General features: G+C 40.1%; 1 protein-coding gene across 2 annotated transcripts; it reads left to right on the top strand.

Moving 5' to 3' along the window:
- The first annotated feature begins 1831 nt into the window (after positions 1-1831).
- On the top strand, positions 1832-26378 carry ppp2r3b (protein phosphatase 2, regulatory subunit B'', beta). Of its 2 annotated transcripts, XM_053439055.1 has the most exons (14): positions 1832-2019; positions 2773-3166; positions 12982-13167; positions 13556-13659; positions 14323-14425; positions 16164-16238; positions 16346-16432; positions 16854-17010; positions 18043-18091; positions 18204-18293; positions 18922-19097; positions 20628-20746; positions 20837-20943; positions 24484-26378. In XM_053439055.1, the coding sequence occupies exons 2-14, from the start codon at positions 2813-2815 to the stop codon at positions 24620-24622; spliced, it is 1746 nt and encodes a 581-aa protein (XP_053295030.1). In that variant the 5' UTR covers positions 1832-2019; positions 2773-2812; the 3' UTR covers positions 24623-26378. The 2 variants fall into 2 exon arrangements, with proteins under 2 accessions (XP_053295030.1, XP_053295031.1); XM_053439056.1 differs by lacking the exons at positions 1832-2019; positions 2773-3166 and adding an exon at positions 9424-9931.
- Positions 26379-26449: the final 71 nt, after the last annotated feature.

The raw sequence follows: 26449 nt of genomic DNA, 5'->3' as shown, positions 1-26449 counted from the left end.
AATATATATTTCTTTTGCATAGTAAGGTTTGTTCAAGTGAAAATAATTCCAAGTAGATTTGTTAGTATACCATTGGACGCTGTGATCATGAGATCTGTTTCAGCAGTTTTCATGCTACATGTTTACCACTCAGGTGCAGCTGAAATGTGTTTCCTCGTCTCTCCTTAATATGCATACAATTTATATTTTGGTGGTTGAAGTCTGTTTGGGTCTGGTATAAAATGCAGAGCTAGAAAGTCCCTTCCTGATGAAAACAATCCAACTCGTTTTTGCTCCGAGTGTCAAATATGGTGCCAATTATTTAGACTGACCTTTCCTTGAGTTGCTTGCTTTCTATGCTGGGGATGCAGCGAGGGAGCCTCGACGTCTCCGACCACTCCTCCTTACAGTAATCAATAAATATGTCCAACTCCATACACACCAGGTGCTCAGCCCAGCTGCTTTTAAGAGTGCTGCTATGTGGAGAGAAAGGAGAGTGGAATCAGGCACAGATGTATCATTGTTATTCATGCAAAGACAGGATCAAGTTCATAAGAGGCTAAATTGAACACGCGGGACTGGTTTCCTGGAAATGAGTACTGCAGAGATGACCAGTTTCACTCTGGATTGTGCATTGCATGAGGAAAATCAATCATGAATTAACTAAAAACAATGAAGATGGTAATCAGATGTAATGTAACATGTAATCATATATGGGGAAAACTGTGTATAAATATAATTGTGTAAAACAAGGTAAGTATGCATCAGCCTCAACAACCACATTATATGTTTTCATTAATGAACTTCAGATTAATTCCTCATATAATCAGAATTATAATTTCCAACAGGCCAATGTAATAGCCTTCATTCTATCCGTCCAAACCTCAAAGTTATTCCATTTATTATAATTTCAGAGAAATAAATGCACCTCATCCTCACATTTGAGAGGCTAGAACCAGCAAATCTGGAGAATGTTTGCATTATCAATGTGTATCTTGTATACACTGGGGAAAAAATACACGAATATGCTGCACAAGCACATCACAGGTTGCTGTAAAGCTTTCCTATATTTTTTTGCTGTTATTTTGTGTCAAACTTTTTCTTTTTTATTTCTTTTTTTGATATAACATTGGGTCATTTCTGTAAGTATAAATATAGAAGTAATTTTTTCAGCTCTACATTTTACAACAGTGTCTCATGAGGAAATGAGAGTTATTGGGATAAGAATAGGTGAAATATAGAGTAATTGGGTACTTTAGTTTACATTCAACTTCATATAACTCCAGATGAAATTATTCACCTTTAACTTTACTTTACTTTTTTGATGGTAATAATTTACAAATATACTATGTACATGTATTCATAATGATACATATGAGTTATTAACAGCATATTAAGTTAGTTAATTGAAGTTTGTACATTTAAATCCACTAACCAACATGGGTTTCTTACATGTTAAATCAACAATACAATAGAAGAAGGTAATAGTAATTAAACATGATTGTTGTATTTGTGTAAGATAGTACTTTGTTCAACAGAATACTTTGTTGATAATACTTACTTGCTAGCAGTGGCATCTACACGCTCGGAATACTTCTTTCACTACTTCTACTGGGATGTGTACTCACGGAAAATGTAGTATTTTAGAAGTAGAAGTAATAATTGAGTGGGTAAATACATGTATACACCACAGTGTATACCGTGTATAGCCGTGTATACACAAAGCAGCGGAGCTTCACAGTGACAGGTGTCCGCTGAAGGCAGCTCTTCTCCGGGAGGAGAAGCCCTGCTGCTCCCGGTGTGATGAACTCTCACCCCCGCAGGAAATCTCGCGTTAGTACCGCAGCGGTTACCAGGGGAACGTGATCGGGAAAAGTTGGCCAGCGGCGATATGAGCTCCGGGGAGGAAACACCGGAGAGGAGACCCCGCTTCCCTGCTTCTTTCACCGGGGAACAGTCCGTGTGACACCACCTCGCTCATGGAGGAAGCGACGTAGAGTCACATAAACACACCCGGCGGCTTCCACCATTCACTCCGAGGTGTGTAGCTTGATTCAGTCAGTGGGCTAACATTAGCTTGATAATGCTATCCTAGCTAACACTACTGTTTCCGCCTGCTCTAACTCCAAATCAACCCGGGCTACTCTAAAGCAGCTTCACGTGGATTTTTGCTCCTTGTTTACCGACTTTAATCAGCTGTGTTTGCGACAGTGTTGTAATAAGAGAGCTAACGTTGAATGGCTGTTGAGTTAGTTCACTCGTGCCTGTGGGCTAAAGGTATTGATGGTTCGCGCTAAAATCCAATAGTGTCAGTGGGTGTGTTGGTGTCAGACTCATACTGTGAGTGTTAGTTCGTATCCAAACTGTCTGTGCATTGGTAGAAGCGTGGTCAGCTCCACGCCTGGGCAGATATACAGGATGAGACTGAACAGGGCTGGAGGATAGCGGCAAAGATTGTATCACAATAACAACGTTCATATCAGCCGATATTGATAATCATCAGGATAAATGTCTCATTACTGTTTCTTATATGTTTAATGTTTTTAGAAAATGCTCCCGGGTAAAGCCTGTTACACTGCAGAGAATTGCCAACTTTTTACAAATCTCAGGTAGATCAATGATGTGATATACCTGAGATCTACTTCTGCTTACACGATGCATAATCAAGTTATTGGTATTTATTCAACGTTTGTTATATCGTTAGTGATGGAAACTGCTATACTTATTGATATATATTGTTTTACTGCACTACCCCAAGATTGAAGTGCTCTGTCGTCTTGTTTTTTTACACAGGTGCTATTATCAGCGAACTCAATAAGTTAAACTCGGCAAAATGCCGTCACCACAAGTCCTCCAGCCGGTCCTCAAGATGAAGGTTGACGAGCTCTTCCTCAACTGGTTGAGTGATCCTGCTTCACAGTCATTACTTAAAGATTACCTTGGCCTAATCAAAAGCGGACAAAACATTGATATGAACAATGGAGATGACCAGGACAAAGGGTCACTGAGCTTCAAGGAGAACAACAACGTGGCATCCCAAAGGAACCTGGCAGAGAAGAGGGCCGCTGCCCTTAGCACTCCCTCCAGCCCTCCGCCTGCCAGTACCCTGCCCTCTGGCAGTAGCAGTAACACCAGGGTGACAGGACCCAATGGCAGAGTACTAAGGAGGTCTGTCAGCACAAAAAAGGTAAATTATTTATCGAAATGAATAAGAAGATTGAGCAACATTTAGCTGGATTTTATTAGATTTTCTCAAAGCATGCTGGTGAATGGCCATCACTCTCAATATCCACAGTTCTGAAATAGTTTCACAGGTTTTAACAAGATTTACTGGGTCTTTAGATGGCCTGCTACATGGCTTTCATCTTAGGTGGCTGGTAATAACATACCAAACTAAGTGTGGCCTGCTGTTTTTGCCTTCATTTTCATCTGCCTTAAATAGCTCTTACTTAAGGATGTGTTGCAAAACACATTCATTAAGCCTGGAATGAATTACATAATTATTTTTATCAAGTAGGTGAGAATTTGTCAGACTTTTAAAAAGGTGTCTGACCTCTGATCGTTTTGTTGTTGTTTTTTTTAAGAGTTTATGGTAAACATTAGAAACCATGAGGTAAAACTTCATATATTATTTTGCAACACAATGTTACAAAAACACATGGCAATGCCAATCTGCTTTTTGCATGGAAGATATATCTACATATCACACTTGGAAAAGATCAAGCGTCAATAGCAAAAATAAACGGCTCATTTCAATTTAGCTACTTTAATTTCAGGGTCCTGGTATGGTGCCTATGCTGGCTTACTGTCACAGCTCATTGGGATAGCTCTTGACGAGTATTCGTGTCACTACTATAACATGTTCTTATGTTACTTCCACAAATCAAAATATCTGCAATGAAAAGGGCAGAAAATGTGATCACTGATTGAGATTATATTGAGGCTAGTTATGCTTTTATGGGTTTTGTATTGTCAAAAGTTACAAATCATCATATACAACATCCAACAATCTAGTTTGAAATTACCAAGTTAATAAGTAACCTCTCAATTTGTGTATTTATTTATGATGGAGCAGTTTACATGTCAATAGCAACTACTGTCTCACATGGGCATAATGGGTTTATTAACTCAGTACTGAATGTTCATAGATTTCAATGATTACTTTCTTCAACCTGACCCTGTCGGGTCCTCTGGGATCTTTTTTTCTAGGCTGGCCACAAGAGGCTGCTGAGCAGCCTGCAGCATCAAAAGCATTGGGGGGTCTGTCTACTCTGCACTGTCATAGTGGAGCCTCCATGTCTATAAGCATATGTAGCAATTATTAGTCGAATACTTTCCAAATGTTCAGGCCTCACCCATGAATTAATGTGGTATGAGAAGTGGGAGTGTCTGAACCTAGGCTTTCACTGGCACTATGGTTCCTCCTGTCAGCCTGTGTTTTAGAAACACATTGTGATGTGACTGGAGTCTGTAGAGTTGTAGGAATTTTGCTTTGGGCTGTTTGATTATAGAAGAAATCAAGCTGCTCAAAACTGGTAAAAGGCTCAACAGGGTTTTAAAATCTGTTGAAGGAACTCCCACACCGGCAGTCTAGGAAAAACAACATGACAGCCAGCAATTGTGGTAGATTGTGTATATCAGTGATTGTGATGACAGTGAGGCAGCCAGACAGCTGGGGGCACGTGGTTTAAGAGTCTCCGCCTTCCACATGTTGTTGACATGCTCAAGACATTCATGAGGAGGCGTCCAAGTGGTCAGTGGTGCAACGTCTGTTCTCTCTCGAGAAGTAGACTCTGAACAAAGCATTTGTTTCTTTAAGACGACAAAGTGTTTTACATATTTTGTTGTGTACATAACACTGAACTGCCCATATAGATACAAATTAAAGTCAGTCTACCAACGGAGATGATCAGATATTTATATCCTCTTGTCCACATTAAACTTCATTAATTACTCATATATATTTTAGCCAACAAGGAAAATGGACAGAATCTTGATACAGAAAAAGTTTATCAAGATTTCGTTCCCTTTCTTTTCAGACAAACACAGTTATAGAGGCCTTATCAAAATTAAACACTCATTATAGTTAGATTTTCTTTACATCGGGATATAACAGGTCAAGGTCAAGTTAAAAACATAGTCTTACACAGTAATTTTGTGCTAAAATAACCTGACCACAGGATGAAGAAGTTTGTCACAAGAATAACAAAGAATGCTTTGAATCTACCACCCACTTATTGTCTATCTAACCCAATTTTTTTAATGGGTCTATAAAGAGGCTGGACAGATTGTTGTGAGCCTTTTCATTCTCACATTCATGTCTGTTTCCCTCTCCTGACCTTTTCCCCCTAAAGCCACCCCCTCACCCCAGATTAATAAAGCAACTGCTGCACAGTTTGTGTACTCTGCTGTGATGTTTCATGGCATGTGGCCTCGCTGTGTCACTCAATATTAAAAGGATTGTGAGGTTGTATAAAGCAATAGTTCTATTTTTAGACAACAGAATGAATTCCTGCATACAGATGCATTCTTCGAAGGATTACTCAAAAATTCAATTTATGTCACACTGATGCTGCCTGGAACAGCTGGTCTGACTTTGACATCAGACACTGATATAGATAGCCTTGGTTCCCTTGCGTTTGGCATTAGATATCATGAACTCTGCCAGGGAGATGAGATGTGGCAGCACATTCATCCTCTGTGTAATTTACTCTGAAACTGCTGCTATTGGATGTTTCCCATTACCAGAATATGTGGTCTCAGATCTGTTATTGCCCACTATAAATGTTTGGCTTTCTGTTCCGCTCTGCCTTCATGTTGTGAGTGCAGTAGGTGACATGCACAGACCTGGCCGTATTTATATAGGGCAGCAGAAATAAGTTTCCTTTGAGTGTTTACTTTTTCTTCTGTTCTCGATGTCTACATTTAGGATCACCGGTTATTTCACAAGACGTCTTTTTATAACATGCTTAGTTGGGCTCAGTAACATAGAAGCTATTTGAAGCAGGGGTCCAGGGTCACATTTTCAGTTGCCTGACCTGTCAAATAGTGTTAAACTGTTTCCCACAAGTGCTTTTATTTTGGAGCCATGGCAACTTGTCTAATGTATGTTTGCAAATTTTCAGTTCCGGTTAAGACTAGGCTATTTTAGGCCTATTTAAGATAGCACAAATAAATACAGAGTGTCTGTCAAATGATGCATTTTGAAGTAAAGTTCTATTCATTTTTTCGAACAGTACTTAATACAAGAATAGGTTAAAAGTTGTTGTATAACAAATAATTGCTGTAAACTATAATCATATTAATACAATACACACAATAAAACATTATTTGCATAGCAGTCGCTCTAACAATGTTAATTCATTTTTGTGGTGTGCTGTAACTCTTATCTTTGCAGCTTATTTCTTTAGCGATCAGACCCTTTGCTCGTGTAGACCACACAGGTTTTTGGTAACTGATAGGCTCTGCTTGAGCACTATAACCATTATGCAAGCTAGCTTATCCGCGCACATCATGTCCTACTTGTAGGACTTCCCTGAACCCACTGTGTTGTCAGTCAGGCCTATTTTTGGCCCACGTTCACATGTAACCCAAAATCCCCCTGTCAGACATCCGATTGTGGTGGTTTGAGTTGGTGCTTTTTGGGATTTCACAGCAGCATTGGTTCTGTACTCTCGTCGTGATTGGTTGTAGCTATACCCCGTGGTTGTGATAGGTTGAGTCACCTCTGTGTGGCCATACTGTGGCACACGCCATTGGTTCGATCAAGTTAGTAATACACACATTGAAGCCGTACTTAGTAAATGTGGGACACCATGTATGCCTGTATTGACTGGTTGGCAGAGGGGCCCTCAGGGGAATTTTGATCAGGTTTCCCACCCTTCTCTTATGCATAACTCTCTCCGGTTGCAGATCTGCTATGCTTGTTGACACTTGAATATCAGAGTTTCAAAACGAAAGTGCTGAATGCCACATTTGTGGAAGCTCAACTGAAAATACAACCTCAACAAATAATCATCTGACTGCAGGAAACCCTAACATCCAGACACGCCAGTGGTCACTAACATCAGACAGTGTGTTCGGTAATCTCATCCCTTATGTAATAAATGGAACATGACCGGACACATGTTTCTGTACAAATCAGATTGAGCACTTCAGAGATTAGACATACTGTGGGGTCAGTCTGAGTTCTTGTGTTTTTTTTCTTCTTTTTGTCACAATGACCCGTTACAGTGTTGATGTAGCACTGCAGCAGCCTGTGTGACCGACAGTTGCTTCTGAGGGTGGTGGTGTTTGTAGGACAATCTGCCTGCAGTGGTCATAAGACGATGGGGTTAGTATTAATGCTTGCTGGACTTTGTCCATGTAGTTTTTTAATTAATTCGCATTGAAAACAGCCAATTTCTGAGGCATTATGCTTTCTGCTTGTATGTCTGTCCATATCTCTCAATGAAGGACTCATAACATTTTAGAAGTCAAGTTCACAGTGACCTTACATCCATCACATTCTAATGATGTTTATCTCTGGTACACCTTGAGAGAAAGTCATTACATCTTGCACTGATGTACAAATACCTGTAAGGATAACACATTTTATGTCACTTTGAGCACATATAACGCATCATAACTCAGGAGAATTCATATTCTACTTACGACAAAATACACCTGATACCTTTTAGTTAGCGTTCACTTATATTTTATGTTGTCCGTGAAAGCCGCACACTTCATACACTTGTGGCTGTGTTGTGTCTTCATTCCCGGCTGATGTTCCCACTACATGTACTGTAGTGAGAAAAACAATAGAGCTGTTTCCACATATGTAAAACAACACATCATTATTCCTGCTGCGTTGTGATGCCTCTGTTTGTGGAACAGAATCCAGATTTTTTTTTTTTTTTTTGCACAAACACAAATGACAAAAAAATGGACAGAACAGTGTTCCATGTGAGATGACAGTTTCATGTGATCTACCGGGTTTTATTTTGGTCTTGGCACAAACAGCTTATCAAGCCTGTGCAGTGTCCTGTGTGGATGATAACAGGAACTGGGTTTGAGCAAAAACCAGTGGAAAACTGAACTTTGTGATCCTGTCAACTAAAAATACTGTGGGTGTGCTTTCAAGACTACAATAAAACACAAAGAAATGTTTGTATACGTAGTCCACTAATGCAGATATATGTGTACCATTTTTATTTGATTAGCATTTCCATCAGTAATATACATGTACATGTGTTGGGCTTTCCCTGTTTACGGTCACTGTTGTGAAGGCAATCCTAGAGCTGTTAGATCAGCACATTTCTGGAGAATTGATGTAATTGCCATCCCTGCAGGACAGCAGCAGCAACCGGAAGCAGATGTTTGTTTGAGGACTAAAGATACACTCTTGTTTCTCCAGTGCTAGTTTCTTGGCTTGCCCCAATCGGTGCTCGCTAGTGCTTTTAATAGGGACAGACTGGTTCAGTCATCTTTCTTTGAATTTGACATGTGCCCCCAACTCCTCCACCTCTCCTCCCACTGCCCATCAACTATAATAAGATGAGGAATGGCTGGCAGCCCAAGCTTGCAAAGGGAAGGCAAAACAAAGACCACCATAAGATAGGATGCAGAATTTTTGAATATATGTATGTAGTTACCTCTGCCAAGGATGTTTTCACCCCTGTCCATTTATTTGTTGGTTTGTTGGTTTTTAAGCAAGATAACAGAAAGAAACTGAGCAGATTTCCTCAAATCTTGGTGGAAGGATGCAGTACGGGTCACAGTAGAACCCATTCAATTTTGGTTTGGATCCAGGTTTTTCTATAGCAGCTCAAGATAGAGGTTTTTTTCCTCAACATTTTCCCAGGGAAATAATTCATGGATCTTAATGGATACAAATCATGCACATTAAGGGAATTGATGAGTGTGATTCTTAGTGTGTGTGCAATATGGTGCAGCCTTTAGCCTTGGTAGAGGTATGTGCTCTACTGAGTGCCATTCTAGTTGTCCATATATCAATCTGGTGATTTGACACTCGGGTTATCTATTATTAAGTATCATACCTTGGTTGATTGCCGTCATTTATTTGTACATGCCTCATTAAGTTATTTAGTCTTTTTCCTGTTGTTTTGAAACTTCCAGTTAGATTTAGTAGACAGATTTGGCAAAGTAACATGTGACTTTCATTATATTCCATCACTTTGAGTGTCTGGGATGTATGGTCCAAGAGAGGGGACGTCCTAATTCATGGTTCACAGCACAAGCAAACATTCTCTGCTTTTTAGAAAGGATGCCAGTGATCACAAGCACCATGTCATTGTGGTATTGAGGTGCATCCTTCACTTGGCCTCTGTGGTTGCTGCAAGTTGCAACAACAGGTCTGTCTCTTTGCATAACCTTCCATGAGCACAGAGGAATGCAGACTGGAAAGGGCAGATCCTTTGCACACACCCCTCCCATCCAACACTTACACTAAGTGACTCCCACACACATACAGTCCGTCACTCCTTATCTCTTCAGCAACTTTGGGGCAAGGGCTCCCTGACCCAGTGCAGTGTGTGTGTGTGTGGGGTGTGTAGAGACCGGGACAGAGCAGCAGTCAGAGCTGAGATTGTGCGACCCGATCTGGAATGGGAGAGAGAGTCACAGTTGCAGCTGCTCCCTTGCATTAAGAGGCTCTCACTCTGACAGAGGACAATCACAGGGACAGAGGACTTCCACGGCTGCCATTGCCTTTTGCCCTCAGCCGTGACTTCAACTGAGAGATTTCCACGGTGAAGGGGATAACTGGATTGAGTATTATTGTGCTCGTTTATATGAATTCCCCATCCTGTATGGCGCGAGGATGAGGATGAAGGAGCTGTCTTTGCGTCAGGACCCTGACCTGAGGAAGGAGTTGGCTCTGCTGGCACGTGGCTGTGACTTTGTTCTGCCATCTCGCTTCAAGAAGAGGCTCAGAGCTTTCCAACAAGGACAGGCAGGTGTTTGTTTGAGTGTACCCTTCACTGACAGGCTTTGCCGGCCTGTCAGCCAGTGGGCAGGTCTATTAATGTAGACTAGTATGTGTGGGCTTGATGTCTTTGTAATCAGATTGCATTGTAATACAACTCTGCTATAATACAAGCAACATATTCCTCACTGTTTACAATCATTCATTACAAGGTGGAGCTGTATGTATTTTGGAGAAGTGAGGACAAATGAGCAGTTGCATTAGACATATTTACACAACTGTGAATTGCAACATTTGAGCAATCATGTCCGGCGCTCATCAGTGAATTACATACAAAGAGACACGAGACGTGAGCCTTGCTTATAATGATGGAAGGATGTTTCATCTTGTGTGCTAGGATGTGCTCATATCCTTCACTGTCCTCTTTCAGGACATCATTGTCAATGTGCAAAATGTCATGTGGCTTACCAGTTGTGCTCAAGAGCTCTGCTAGTGGGTAGCATGACGAGAGAGAGGGAGGGAGAGAGAGAGAGAGAGAGAGGGGACAGTGCGGGCAACAGGAGATGTTTATGTCCTTTTATAGCCATGACTGACACCAACACACAGGACAGAGAAGAACAGAGGATCAGCAGCATTTATTAAAAATGAGCAGATTACCTTTGAGAGAATACTGTAAGACATTTTCCCTCCATAATGACACAAATACATGTAGCAAGGACACAGATTGATAAATCCCAATAATATCCCCTCTCTATGTGTATATATATAAAGAGAGAGAGAGAGATATTTATATATATATACGTTTTTTTCAAGTTCTGTTGTTGCAGACCTAATGTTTATATGTAGAATCTGTCAACTATGACCAGAGGTGTGAACAATGATTAGAATGTGTCAGGCTAAAATAAACAGCTAGAAGGTATTTTTATCTGTTATCACGGCAACGTGTGGGTGTTTTTATTTTAGTATTAAAAGCCACAGAGAATGATCATGTTGTGTGAATAGTCTTTAAATACAACATGACTTTTGAGTGAAGTGTGTTCTCCTCAAGCTGTTTTTAATAACTGGTTAATATGTGCAACATAACACAATTAGATCCTGAGGCAATCTGGCTTTTTATATGTGGCTATGGAAATATCATGACCGATTCATGTCCTCCATTGCACTGTCCTCAGCAAGCCGCACACAAGAGAATATGTCAATTCCCATGAACTTGTCTTTGTACGCCAGCTGTGCTTGGTTGGTGTGGTAAATCCTACTGGTTAGAAATCAGATTTAACTTGACACGAAGGCCTGTGAACAATGTTACACAATGTTGTTGATGACAGATGTTGAAAGAGAAGCTGGTGTCCACTATCATGACTATAGCTTTATAGCCGTAACTGAAAAGCTATGACACACAAAACTTTTATTTTAAGGTGGTAGGGAGAAGTGGTTGAAGGACACAAATACACAGGTGTGTCCAGGCTCTCTGGATGGTTTCTGTTTTGAATCTTTTGAAGAGGTGTGGCACTATTTAATAACATCCATTGGAGCTTGTTAGAAATGAATCGGTTTGGAGATATGAGGAAATTGAGCATAAAATTGTGGCTTATATCAGCTCTAAACTAATAGACCCACAACCCCTACTGTACAGTTAAGATCTAACACACACAGATCACATGCCAGCCCCACCTCTGCCTCCAGTCTCTAAACTTTAGAAAGGCCCCCCAGCTTATTGTATCTGCTCAGCTGCTGTTTTAATTGTACGCATTTATTGTAGCTCTCCCCCAGGAATATAATCTTATATGACTTTTACTGATAAAACCAGTTCTACCTATTGACCTTTTTTCCAGCAAACATTTGGCACAAGTTTCCAGGAGCACCATTGGTATAATTAAGAATTATTCCATTAAAGTTTATTAATTGTTGGGTCCTGATGCTGTACATGCTGGATCACTGCTGTGGTTACTGGAGCATGTATATGGTTTGATAATATTACTATTGACATGTCTTTCCTGCTTTGGCAAGTCAAAATATCTGAAGTGTTAAAAGATTGTTTGGTTTGTTTCCAGATAAATGGAGAAGTGTTAAAAAGCTGTTTTTACATTCAATCGAATCTAATTGGGTTGAATCAACGATCATAATCATTACCAATTATCTTCTTAATTAATCAGTTCGTCTATACATTGTTGGCAAATATCAAAAACAACTGACATTCGTTGTAATTTTCAACAGTCCAAGTTTACCTCTTCAATTAATGTATTTTTCAAGAATCTCAAATTCTTGTTCACTTTCACATGTCGCAAAGAAGAGCAGTAAATCCTCACATCTGAGAAGAAGCCCCAACCACAAAACGTTTTGCATTATCACTTTAAAAATATAAAGAACTTTGCAACTGATTACTGGATATATTGGGTGGTTTGAAACATTACTGACACAAACAGTGTTATTTTCATGTGTTAACATGAGTAGAAGTAGTCGTCTTGTACTACCACATCTTTTTTTGTTAATAGCTTCAATTTTGTCTTGCTACAGTAAGATCACCGATTGTGTTGTTAAGACCAAAATTACAAGTTGTAAATATGTATTCAATTAATGGATGTTCTTGTATTTGTCAAGTAGAAGAGTTATCTTCCGTCAGTGGATTAACACATGCAGATGTTATTCATGATTGATTTTCTCTGCCATGTCTTCTTTATGTTGTTATATACATCCCTCAGATTAGACATGATTTGATAAACAGATGCCACTAACAAGTTACTAACAACACTAGGTCAATCCAGGCCTTTAGCGGCTATTTATCAGGCCAAACATTCAGCACCTGTTAATGTCAGTTTACACATCTTAATTGAAACCTATTACAGCCTTACGATCCTGCAACGGGTAATGTGTATCACAGGCGGATCTATTACAGATAAATGGATGAGATTGCAGAGTAGTCACAACTCTTCCCTGGGGGATGCTGAGAGGTGTGGTCACACGAATGCCAGCACTGCAGAGTTTGTGTTAAGACAAGCCTCAGCACATGGACCTGCTTGAACTGAGAAGTGTTTGCAAGCATTATTGGCTAACAGTTTATTTCTGTGTGTCTTCCTCAGGCCCAGGTGAGGACAGAGGAGCCCGTCACCACAGCGCTCAGTGAAAGCATTCCAAAGTTTTACTTCCCACTAGGCCGACCCCAGGCCAACCTCAACATCGACAGCCTCATTTCCAAAATTGAGAAAATATTTTCCCAATTCCCAAATGAAAGGGCCACCATTGAGGACATGGGGCAGGTTGCCACGGTGAGAATGTGATATGTAGCACGGCGGTTCAGCTGCCACCCAGTAAATTATTTTTATTTGTGCCATTTAGCTCCTTACTTTCCAAATGTTTACTGATTTTTTTATTTATTTTTTAAACCCCACTGAAAATATTATCTTCCTCTCCCAGCGGAGTGTGGGCATTGGCCTGAAGGGAACCTGAGTAAAGAGAGAAATGACAAGTAGATTTCCTCAGGGAAGTCTGCAAGTGATGCAGCACTGCTTTTGAAACCAAACAGAGTCATATGTCATGTGCTGTTCTTTCCTGCATGAAATGTCATGTGTAAAATTAAAGCGCACTTTTTTTTAACATTCATATTTCTCCTTTATATCCACACACAACCCCATCCTTCCCTCCTTGTCTCCTCAGGCCTGTGAGTGCCCCGTCTACTGGAAAGTGCCATTGTTCAACTCCGCCGGAGGCGACAGGACGGGCTTCGTGTCCGTTCACAAATTCGTGGCTATGTGGAGAAAGTAAGACAATAGCTCCTCTTATTCTCACCCGACTACTGGTTCACTCACTCTCAGCCAAATGGCTCACACTGTCTCCTCTGGACAATGATGACGACTCGCGAGGGATCACAGATGCTGCATGCAGTATCTGCTATTATCACATTTTCCTTTTCATTTCTTCACAGAAATCATTGATCACAAAGCCCTTGTAAAACACTCAAAGGGGACAGTCTCTTTGCATATACAGTATATAAATGAAAACATCCATTCAGTGTCTTTCGTGAAATTGAAAGGAATACCATTGGTCTTTTGTAATGGTGGCTGCTCGCTGTCTGCTGAACACGATTGCATGCTGTAGGCATGGTCTTGTATTAATGTATGAGCCTCCAGAGAACTGCACAGACCTGGCCTTTGACTTGAGCTCATGACTGAGCCCTTCTCAGATGAGAGGCCACACCACACGCTTGCATTATTTTTCCGCCGCTACCAGAACTCTCCACGCTTATAATCACCAGGCAGCGATTCAGAATTCTAATTTCAGAATGCATTATACCTGCGTTTGCACTATTATGTGGAACTCTTCAAAACCTGTGTTGCCAAAAGAATGATAAAATGCATGGATAGAACATGAGAGTGAAGGAGGGAGAAACCTTGCAACCATCTGTTCTCTCTTTTCTTCTCCAGAATTCTGCAGACCTGTCACAATGACGCTTCTAAATTCGTGCACCTCTTGGCCAAGCCTGGCTGCAATTACCTGGAACAGGACGACTTTATTCCATTCCTGCAGGTACGGGCCGCAGCACACCCAGGGAGAGGGCTGAACTTGGCAATGTAGGATGGCAAAAACTTGCATTGGGTTGAGTGGTGTGAACAGGACATTTCATGTGGTATAGGACTAATTTAGGGATGTGACTGTATGCCAGTAATATGGTGGTGGAGTGTCTCCACAAGAGGAGATTCCACTGATGCAGGATTCAAGCTCAGTCCAAATTAACCAAGTGGAGATGGAAGTAAGAATGGATTTGATGTAATCAGGTGTCTTAAAAAATGTAAGAATATGAAATTTAAAGCTTTAAAAAGCTTTACTACTTCAGTTGAGCTCTCTAATTAGATGGATTTTTTTTTTAGTCAAATGTTTTGATGCTGTGCATAGTTTGTAATTTCTCAGTGTGTTGTAGTTCTTTCTCAACAATGTTATATTAGCACAATGCTATAAAACAGCAAACAAGATCATTGTGGAGCTGATAACAGACACCTTGGTCAAAAAGATACAGTACCGGCTCTCTCTGCCTGTAGTTAATGTAAGATCATGTAGTGTGTAAGTTACTTCACCTGATCTTCAATTATAGGTAAGTCTTGGTAATTCTGAGACTCTGATATTCCTTCAAATCTGTCGCACTTGACATGGGTCTTAATTTTAATTCATTATGGTTTTAAAGAGTTGTTGAAACCTGCAGAAATCCTGGTAAAGCATCGAGACAATCCCAGAAAACATGCTTTCATATTTATCAAATCTTTGGCCAGTCTCACCATATGGACCTGCTGTGCTGGCTGTTTGTGTTCTCACTCCACCTGACAAGCTGTTGCTGCTCCGTGCTGTCCCCTACCCTACACCTGATTCATTTTCATGCTGGCAGGAGCAGCTGGGCTGTGCCGAACAGCCGTTAGCACACCAGCAGAGATGCCTTGTGGCACTTGCAGTTTAATTTGTATGGTTCGGCACAGCGAATCGCCTTTGACTGTTTTGATGAATGAAACGCGGATTGCACTGGAGTAGATTTGACTGTCCCCGCCTGTTTCCTGTGCCCCGTGATTTATGTGTTTCTCTATGATTTAATTTCTCACAGTAAGAGTCAAAGAGGCACGACGGCTGCCCTGAAATAAGGCCTTTTAATTTCATTCCCGCCTTCGCATTTATGTCAACAATTCTTTCCCCCAGCAAAAGAGAAGGGGGTAGATTGAAGAAACGACAGGGTTTGATGGCAGGAATATGGCTACAGTGCGTTTGAAATGCAGCACGACCCCCCCCCCCCCCCTGTGACTTTATGGCACCAGGAAGGGGAGAAGGTTAAGAGCCTCCCCACCACTTTCCTAAAATGTAAGCTCATCCTAAAAGTGGTTCATCCAGTGATTTTCTGACTTCAAAGAAGCATTTGAATTCGTGGTCTCTCTTCGAACAAGGCCTGGAGCCTTTTCTTTACGTAGCACAATTTATAAAGCATATGGTATGACAGAGTAATGTCGATTGACATTAACGACTTCTGATGTTTGCTTTTAAATCGCCCCTCTGAATGTCATGTGTTCTGCCTCGCGAAAAAAGAAAGACAGATGTGGTTTTCCATGTAACTCATCTGTAAGTGCAACTGCAGAATTCAGCTGAACATGTGTATTTGTAATTGTCGATCAGCATGTGACAGAGTTGTTATTTTTGCATTTGTGTTCATTAGTTGTGTGAGGTATGTTTTGGAATTGAAGCAGATGTGCAGTAGAAATAAAAGGGAGCTAACTTTTCTTTATATTTCCAGGATGTGGTGAACACTCATGCAGGCCTGGCTTTTCTGAAGGACGCACCGGACTTTCACTCACGATACATTACCACGGTATGCCGTCATACTAAAAAAACTGCAGCTAGTGAAACATTCAATTCAGATTGCAATGAATACGATTTGTTTATGTGTTATTGCACATGATGTCTACTTTTTTTCAGGTGGTTCAGAGGATATTTTACAATGTGAACCGGTCATGGAATGGAAAAATATCCGGTCATGAGCTCAGGAAAAGTAACTTTCTTCAGGTAAATGACCTTTTCATGCTTTGTCCCATTTTGTTTGTATTTATACAAAAAAAAGCATTTAAAAGTATTTTACTAAAGATGTCTGTAGGTTTTAAAACTTAATTCAGACATTCTATATAAACACTGTTCTTTAGTTGCACTCATAATAATTTGAGTCCAGACACTTACTTCTATGCTATACCTTGTTTTTTGTCTAAAGTAAAACTGGTGTTAAATAGGTTTAGCCAGATTATCCAAACCACTTTATTTGGAGGTTAAACTGAAAAACTAAATGTATCACAGTGTTAGTATGATACAATCAGCAAGAGTAGTGTAGAAGTCCTCTTTAACCTTTGAGGGGTATTTAAAAGGCCAGTGTGTTTAATAATTGTCCCCTTAATTAAAAAGTAAGTAAAAACATTTACTTTTTGTACTGTGCCAGAATGTGATGCTGCTGGAGCAGGAAGAAGACGTGAACCAGCTGACAGAGTTTTTCTCCTATGAACATTTCTACGTTATCTACTGCAAATTCTGGGAGCTGGACACAGACCATGACCTCAACATAGACCAGAAGGACCTGGCACGACACAACGACCAAGGTGAATGAACACACCTGACTTTCACCTAAGTATTTACACCTGACCGGAATCAAATATTTACAAATATGATTGTAGAATTGTTGGACGCCTCTGCGCCGGCGACAGCCAGTGGACGGAGTAATTAATGCTTTGATGTTGTGTGTCCGTCCCATTCTTGGGAACATGATATCTCAAAAAGTGTTCAGCGGGATTCAAAGATGAAATTATTATATTTTGTTGTTGTGAGTATGAGATCAAGATCACTTTGACTTCACAAAAGCCTTTTCCTCTTTCAAAATGCTTTATATTAACAACACATCGAGAGAATTTGGAACAAATATTTAATTGGTTTAACTGATTCGATTTGGCTGGCCTCACAAAACGTGTTTTTGGCCTCTTGAACAGGTCGGCCTTTAGGGACTTTCTTCAGAATTACCTACTTGGCATCTGGAGTCAAAAATTAATTGATTCAATTTCAATTGTCAGGATGACCTTGTAAGAATCTCTTTATATGAGGACTGAAACTGAAAAAAAGCAGAATGTGTACGGAACCTTGTCCGAGCACAATAAAGTGATTTTCCTATAACCTTTCTGCCACTTTTGGAAACAGTCAATAGTTCAAAAGTATATTAAACAATAATAAATATTAGTAAATGGTATTTTGGTCCAGGTTTACTGCTCACATGAAAACGCACAAAATACTCAACGCTTCTTCCCCTCACACTTCACAACACATGCTCTGGGCTGATGGCCTGTGAGTGAGGCAGGGGAAATGAGACACAAGATCAATGAGGGAGCAGCATATAGTATACTCTGCTCCAATGACGCCATGTCTGGAACAATTTCTTCCACTATATGGTCATAATTATGACTGGAGGATTTATAGTATTGTCAAGATATAAGAAAGAAAGAGCTGTACTATCGAGTATGGATTTACTGTCTGTGGGAATTGATTACATGTGTTATGAAAAAAATGTACATTAACTGAGAGCGCTTTTGTCTAAAGAGAGAAACGCTGATGTTTTTAACTCATCTTTTTCCTCATTTTTTCAGCCATCTCGCATAAGATGATTGAAAGAATATTCTCAGGAACAGTAACAAGGCAAGTCAAACATATCTTGAGTTTAAATGACGCTCATTAAAAGCAGCAGAAATTGTATTGAGCATGTTTTCGTTCCATTTCTGGTTTTTAATCGTGGGTTTTATTCATTCAGGGACAGACGGGTGCATAAGGAGGGCAAGCTGAGTTATGCCGATTTCGTCTGGTTCCTCATCTCTGAGGAAGACAAGAAGACCGACACCAGGTAAGAAGACACGCTGAATCCCAAATCACTCCCTTTTACTATAAAACGCTCTACGTATGCGGCCCAACGTTTTATTTTAGTGTCAAAATTCTGAGCGTGAAGGATATGCTTCATGTAACCAGCATTTCCATAGAATTTCAACTTTCCTTCTGCTGCAATACACTTATTGAGGATGTGGAAATTAGAGACAGGTGACACTAAAACTAGAGGTGGTGAAACAAAAGGACTGCGATTCATGAATATCCAGAAAATGTAATTTACTGCTCGCTACAGAGTCAACTATCAGGCCTCTACAGACTGTTTTTAATGTGGATATTTTAACCGGGTACTGTAGGAAAAGCACAGATGTAAAAGATCAAATCGACGATGACTGAATTGTATTTTGCTGCAGCAGGTTCTGATGTGTTGCAATGTGAACTCACTCACTGTCAAACTGTCATGGCGTACAGGGACGTTTGAATCATTCATGTTATTACTAACACCTGTGCTTTTCTGACAATTACAAGTCAGCATGTCGCTGGTGAAACCGCCTTCTTCTCCACCAATTACGTCCTCTGTTGCTCTACAGCTTTTATGTCTAACACGGCACCACTGCCTGCTGCTCTTTTCTCCTTTTATCTGCGTCCAGTATAGAGTACTGGTTCCGCTGCATGGACCTGGACGGGGACGGGGTGCTCAGCATGTACGAGCTGGAGTACTTCTACGAGGAGCAGTGTCAGAAGCTGGAGACCATGGCGATCGAGCCCCTTCCCTTCGAGGACTGCCTCTGCCAAATGCTCGACCTCGTCAAGCCTGAGGTCGAAGGTTGGAGCCTTTTTTACTTTTAGACACACTCTCAGATGTTCACGCACCGAGGCAGGCAACCTCCACTTTTTCTGCCATAACAAAACACAGGTTCAAAATGCTCAGGCCAGGTCATTGACCGTTAGCTGAGGGAACAGTTATACATAGATGAGAAGCGGAGGGACTGGTCCTGACTGCCTGTTGCCAGCTGCTCGTGTCCTCTTCACTGTCAACAAATTCCCCTCAGCACTTAGCTTTACCAATAGGTCACAAAGAACACACTAGTCCATGTTAAGGGCATATTTAGTATAGATAGGCGCAGCAGGAATGTGACCCTCGGTCGACCTTGTGGGTGAGCGGCGGCGGTGCGGCTGGGTAATAAAAGATGTAATATGAGATGTGACAACTTCTCTACTGATGTTTTTGCTCAAAGGTTGTGTAACTTCCAAACAAAACAACCCTCACATTTACAACCGATTTGAAAGTCTGTTAAAATTTCACATTTAATTAGACGTCCTCTACGAGATTTGGGGCATGTGGAATTTCAAGATGTTACATTTGATGACAAGGAGCAAGACATAATATGCAGATCAGAAGAGTCTGATGGCGTTTTCATAAACAAACCAGAGAGTGTCTAAAATGCCACCGTCGAGGGACGCACAACTTTATTCTCTCATCAAGCACAAGTCTCATTTCTGCTCTTTCAAAAGTCAAAACTAGGATGTTTGGCTGCTACAAAGATAACAAAATTCCATCACTTCATTTCAGACGTCGCAGGGCAAGTTATGCTGGGATTCGAGAGGATTTGGTACATCAGTTTGAAATCACATTGTTGTGTTACTGTTAGACAAGTGAAATTTGTATTAACTAAATGGCAACATGAACGTATTAGGCTGAGCTGCATCTCTTGGGTTGCATTTGAAGAAAAGGCTATTTTCTCTCATGAGAAGGTTATTGCTGTCGGAGTCCGTATATTGTGTAAAATCAGACTTGATATAGTCCAATGTTTTACACAGGTCTAAACTATTTTGTCAGTTATTTGTGATCTGACGGTTTTGATTAGCAGTTAATAATTTCATGTCATAAATTTAAAACACTCGGCTTCATACATCTGAAAAGTTTTCTGATTCACATCTCTCATTTCAATAAATTTGAGTGTTTTTAACCTTTTAGCAAAATAAACAATTTCTTATAACTTGATATCCTGTCACAGATAATTTAGTTAATCGGACATAAGACTGACAGATGAATGAATAATTAAACAATCGTGAATCATGAAAGCGATCATAAGTCTCCGCAGTAGCTTCAAATACTGTGACCATATTGCTTTGTAGTTTGATGAGATAGAACCTCTCCTGCGCCAACCTGACAAATACTGTGTCAAGTACCCACACAGACCTCTGCGGACATGCAGGGACTATGATTTTGCTCTTTAGATTGGATGGAACAGCCAGGATGGAAAAGTCTGAAATAGTTTAATGATTTTCTTAAATAAATGATGATGATTGTATTTGGGAAGCTGACAAAAGTGACTTGCTTTCCCCTGCCCAGGTAAGATCACGCTGCGGGACCTTAAGAGGTGCAAGTTGTCCCACATCTTCTTCGACACTTTCTTCAACATCGAGAAATACCTGGACCACGAGCAGAGGGACCCGTTCGCTGCTATAAGGGTAAGGAGGGTTCAACCCTGATCGGACGTCACCAGATGTGAAAACGATTTGTGAAGTGGAGTTGATGATGCAATTTGTCGTGTGGTTAAGGAGGTGGAAACAGACGGACAGGAGATAACAGACTGGGAGAAATACGCTGCAGAGGAGTACGACATCCTGGTGGCAGAGGAGGCAGCCAACGATCAGTGCAACGATGTGTAAGTCTGAATCTCCTCGAACGCGGCTGCTGCTACAAACCGGGGCACGATTTAATCTGACTGTCGGAACAATAATTGAGTCTTCAACTCCCAAATAAAATCGATATGCTTTCTTAGGACATAAAACTGTTTGATTTAAGACAGCTCGATGACGCAGAAAAGAAAACATGGATGTGCACACAACCTCTGATGCACGTTTTGAAGTGATTGTAAAAATATATACAATTGGTCACAATTAATAATATGTGACCTGAAGCAATGCTTGGAGGATTTAGTTTCCTATTTTCATTCAAACATTTGATGAGATGTTACGCCACAACATCTCATAGCACGATAAAAATAGGGTGAACGGTTTAGTTTGGTTGGTTAACTATCCCATCTTCTTGTCTTCCTTTATCAGATAGGAGAAGAAAAGTTAATAGAATTTATTCACTTAGCTCCTGCCAGCTTTTTCACTGTTTAACCTACAACAGTTCTTACTTGTAAAATTAGGAGAGGAATTAGAATTAGGAGACTTTACTTTGTCTCTGTGAATAATGTACAAATAAGATTTGCTGTGTACTTAATTTTGAAAGTAGTTCATAACTTAAATGGACGTTTTGAAATGAGTGCTTGCAGTTGTTTGAGCCCTTAAAAATCACATTTGTATTTCCTACAGAATGAATGACTAATAATTACTTACCTATGTCATTATTTAACAAATTATTAATTTATTTCTATATGGTGCCGCAGTGGAAACTTACTGTAGCTCCAGAGGACAGAGGGGAATTGTGTTAATAAAATGGTTGATGAGTTTAGAGCCAGAGACACAGAGACTTTCTGCTGTCAGCTGGGCTACAGACTTTGAGGAATAAACTGCAGCTCTCACAGACCTCAGGACAGCAAACAAGAGGAAGAAAGCTGGTGACCATTTTCTTCACTGTCACTTTTCATGCACCTTCACCCTCTGCACTCAACATTGAATTTTCCTAAAGAAAATATTTTTCTGCAAATAATTGCAGCAGTAGTTATTCGATACCCCGCTTTATTTTTTCTCTATATTAATTTCAGGAATTGTCCAATCTTTAAATTCCTGTTGTTTATACTGTTTAATTAAATTATTAATTTATCTTAATCGTGACCACTCAAAATGAAGAAAAAAAATTAAGATAAATAAAATGAACCTTATAAAAACAATACAGACAATAATAACAATTTATTTCACCTCATCTTATGATCACAGAAGAACTGTGTGTCCTTCACATTTAGCAAAGATAATTTTTTAAGTTGTACAATTTGTGGTTATAGTGTTAGCTATCTTAAAAACAAATATGTATTCTGGTTCTCAGTGCTGCAGGACCAATCTCAAATTATTATCAGGTGTTAGACATTTTGATAAAGCTAGGTCTGGTTTTTCATAGGTCTGTGATGTTAAAGTACAAAGTTAGTTTACACACGGATAATAATCCTCACACATTTTGTTAAGTAACTAAAGTAGATTCCATTGTTTATCAGACCATCAGAGTTTTGATGGTCTCATTTTTAAGCCGGAGGATCCAGTAGTGGATCCCTGTGGGTAGTGAGGGTCGGTGATAGATGAGGCTGATGACAGGCATGTTGTGTGGCGGTTTTAGGAGCACCACTGACTTCTAAAGACAGGCTGCTAACCAGAGCAGGTAAGACTCTCAGAGTAACCAGCAGAGACTAAGTGTTCTCCACCTCTCTCCTTTTTCTCTGGGACGAGTTTGATCCTTAACCCACTCCAAACCCACTACCCCCAGTCTGAGCCGTACTGCTGACAGCAGGGAGTCGTTTTATCAGTCAGCTCAGTATCATGTGTATGTGTGCGGGCGTCTGTGTCTGACCAACTTGTGTTTTTATCCTCCCTCTTCTCCACTACTGCTCCATCTCTGTCCATGCCTGTCATGTGGTGCCCCTCCGTCCTTTCTCTAGAGCAACTGGTTTGTTTAAGAGCTCCCATCTTTTTAAAGGAATAGTCTGTGACGTTTAAGGAACTTCATAAAATTCTTCTCCAACTTTCACACCGAGAGATCATTAGAGTAAAAATGAAGCTTCCACCAGTAGCTTATCAGAAGGTAAATAAATTCACCTAGTCCAGGTTCATTTGACTTTTTTACCAACTGTGTTTGTATTCAGTGTCTTTGGTCAGCAATTTTAAAACTGTCCATTCCTCATAAGCATGGAATCCTTTTGTCAGCTTACACAGCTTTATAATGAAATTATCTCCTTTTAAATAAGTGTTCTAATAGTAGAACACTTACGGTTGTAAATGTTTTATTTCACAAATAAAACAAAAAATCAAACTGACTAATGTAAGATATAGAATATAATCATACACATTGATTAGATAAGAAACTGTTCATCCCACAATTAGGGAGATTCACAAAGAAGAGAGCAGGTGAAACGTAATTTATTAAAATAAAAATAGGCAATTCAATTTAATATACGGTAAATATATTTGTGAGTCAGTAAGAGATATGTACATAATATAAACAATGTCTCTCTGTTTAGCCTTTATTGCAACTTATTTTGGGCCTTTTTCATTTAAAGTCCTTGAATGAACATAAAGCAAAGAAATAAATATTAATCCAGATTTTAAATGTAAACATTTTTAAATACATCATTGTATATAGGCATAAATGAAATACCTGAAAGTCTAACACCAGCTCTTAAAAGTAAAGTCAAATATAAAGTTATCTTACTGTAAATCAAAGTTGAGTAGATTCGTCCATGAACAAACTCCAGAGGGCTTTTAACTTACAAGTAAAATTAATTCATGGGTTTTAGTTTGGACAAAAACATTTCTTGTCGTTTTGCTAAGCTAACTAGCTACTGGTTGTAGCGTCACATTCTTCTCATCTCACTCTCTGCAATAAAATAAACAAGCACATTTTCCAAATGTCCAACTATTCCTTTAACATGTGTTTCCTTTAATAAATTCACCAGAGTAAAGAGAACTCTTGAATGTGTTTTAATGATCCTATAAGCGTCTTTGTTTGAAAATTCATATTGAGTCTTAAAACAACACTGACATCTCTATATAAACATGGGAAAGGTTTTTGTTTGCTCTAATTATTCCCTCAGTTCATACCGACCGGTACAACGTGAGTTGAAATGAAAGACACAGGCTGTGTTCTGTCGTTCCTGTGAAGTAAATCAGAGTTTGACAAATCAAGTGGGTATTTTGTTTCCGTTCGTTATGTCTCCACTGACGGATTTTTCTTACTGAGCTGCAGAGAGATGGTAACTCAAAGAGGGATTAATTTGTATTAAAATGACTCAAACTCTCTTGATTTGTGCTGCTCGTACAGTGAACTTCACATCGTCTTTGGCAAAGATTTCGCTACAGACTGAGATCTGGATTTAATCCCTGGTACTTACACAGAAAAAAAAAAAGAGGAAGGGATTTTTATCCAGTGGTCATTATGAACAGAGAGAGTGATTACAGCGGGTAAAGCCTGCTGCAGTGTTCAAGTGAGACTGTTTTTTTATTCAGTTTATCGTCGTCTGTGACTGATCTTTCTCTCCGTGTGTGTTCAGGTATGATAACCCGCTGAGCCCCTTAGGGCAGCACATCTCCACTGAGCTGGGTCTGACAAAGAGACACTTCTTCGAGATTCCCAGTCCACACTGCAACCTGGACCTGGACGAGTACGAGTATGACGATGACCTCGAATGACCCTCGATCCCGGGAGCGCTTTCTCACGCCCTGCTGCCGGTGACCCAAGCTTCCAGAAGTGGGTCTCAAACAGCGGCGGATTAACATCAGGCCCAGAGATGTGCAGGTTACGCTCACTCTGCTCACAAGGACACGCTTACAAAACACAGCAAAAACAGAGGACACAGTCGGAGCACTGGTGGAGGTCAGATCTGCTGCAGGAACACACACGTGGGATGAAGAGGAGAAGTGAAGTGGCCGTTCTTCATAATACTGTATCAGACGTTTTATTATTCTCAGCTGTTATTTAAAAAAAAAAAAAAGGTTTGCCAAACTGAAAAAAAAAATTGCCAAACTTGTCAACTTGCAAAGGTGGAAAGATTTGAGAGCTTTTGGTGACACGTGCCGACGATGGTGTCGATGTGCTGTGAACGAAAAAACACATGATCTCCACAAAGGAATAAATAATAATTAATAAGTCCAGCAGCCGTTTGGCAGACCCTGAAAGGGGTTTTTAATGAATGTAAAAAATAAAGGGCGCTTTAAAGGGAGCTCCTCTACCCCACAGCTCCTGAAACACCTCGTCAGTAGTGAATGTTAACCGGTCAGTATTTATATGGAGTTTTTCTAGTCCTGATAACCACTCAAAGTGCTTTACAGTGCAGTTCATTGCCATTCACCCATTCACATTCATACAGTGCATCAATGGTCAGCACTTTTCTTTCTATGAGGGGCAATTTGGGGTTCAGTGTTTTTCCCAAGGACATTTCGGCATGCGGGTTGGGAAAGCTGGGATCGAACACCGACCTTCTGGTTAGAGGATGAACGCTCTACCCCCTCACCTGATACTTCCAGGAAATTGTGATGTCAGCCCTAACAAAGCGAGAACAGAGGCCGACATTTCTATAATGACCTGGAAGTGTTTGACCGATCCCAGCAGAACCAGCCGGTCAATCAGAGCAGACTGGGCTTTATTGGGAGGGGGGCCTTAAAGAGATGAAAGCTAAAACAGACAGAGGCTTAAAAGAGGAGCTGCAGCAGTGGACAGTATGAGAATGTGTTTTCTGAACATAAGAGCATGTGAACAAGTATTAACCCAAATTAAAATCATGAATAAGAGCAGAATATGTCTCCAAAAAAAAAACAGGAAAAGTTGCATGTAAAGTTTTGTACCAGTATTGTTTGGAGCGAGTGACGTTTGATCTGACCACCTGCATAATGTTTTCACATGAGCTACTTCCCCTCTTTACACACTGGACAGTCCGGAATCTGATTCAGGCTTTTAAATAATCATCATCTGCAGTCATCGGCTAATTTTACATTCCAGTGATCATAACTGAATGTTTTCTATGAGGCTGTTAATTCATTCATGGTTCGTTTGAGGTGAACGAGCCTCCACCGAGCCCGCTGCGTGCGCACACACACACACACACACACACACACACACACACACACACACACACACACACACACACACACACACACACACACACATCGTTCAGACGGCCAAACACACTGTATGTTGTACAGCTCTGTATTTACTATGACTTACTGTATGTGTGAGATGGGGTTTTAAATTATTATAGATGAATTTATAAATAACTGTAAATATATATCTGGTGCTTGCTGTGTTGTAAATGATTTGGACGAATGTTATAGACAGATTGTTTTTTCTATGTTTTAAAGTACTGAGTTTGTACTTTGACAGAACAAAAGAAACCAATTTTAAAATGTTTTGTTTTTCTTTAAATTAATAATAAAGCCTTGGTTAATGGAAGAGTTGAGAAAACAGAGTCTGAAGTTTTATTTGATTAGTGTAGTAAAAACTGGTTGTTGTATGTTCAATGT

Source organism: Pleuronectes platessa, chromosome 14 (genome assembly GCF_947347685.1).
Source record: "Pleuronectes platessa chromosome 14, fPlePla1.1, whole genome shotgun sequence".
NCBI lineage: Eukaryota > Metazoa > Chordata > Actinopteri > Pleuronectiformes > Pleuronectidae > Pleuronectes > Pleuronectes platessa.
Note: the sequence above shows the minus strand (reverse complement) of the source record. Positions and strands in the feature narration are given on the sequence as shown.

What these genes read in the sequence shown, in the direction of transcription:
- ppp2r3b (XM_053439055.1), top strand. Translation starts at nt 2,813, where the DNA reads ATGCCGTCACCACAAGTCCTCCAGCCGGTCCTCAAGATGAAGGTTGAC. An exon ending in ACATGGGGCAGGTTGCCACG is followed by an intron (nt 13,168 to 13,555) that starts GTGAGAATGTGA and finishes TTGTCTCCTCAG; the next exon opens with GCCTGTGAGTGCCCCGTCTA. An exon ending in AACGATCAGTGCAACGATGT is followed by an intron (nt 20,944 to 24,483) that starts GTAAGTCTGAAT and finishes GTGTGTGTTCAG; the next exon opens with GTATGATAACCCGCTGAGCC.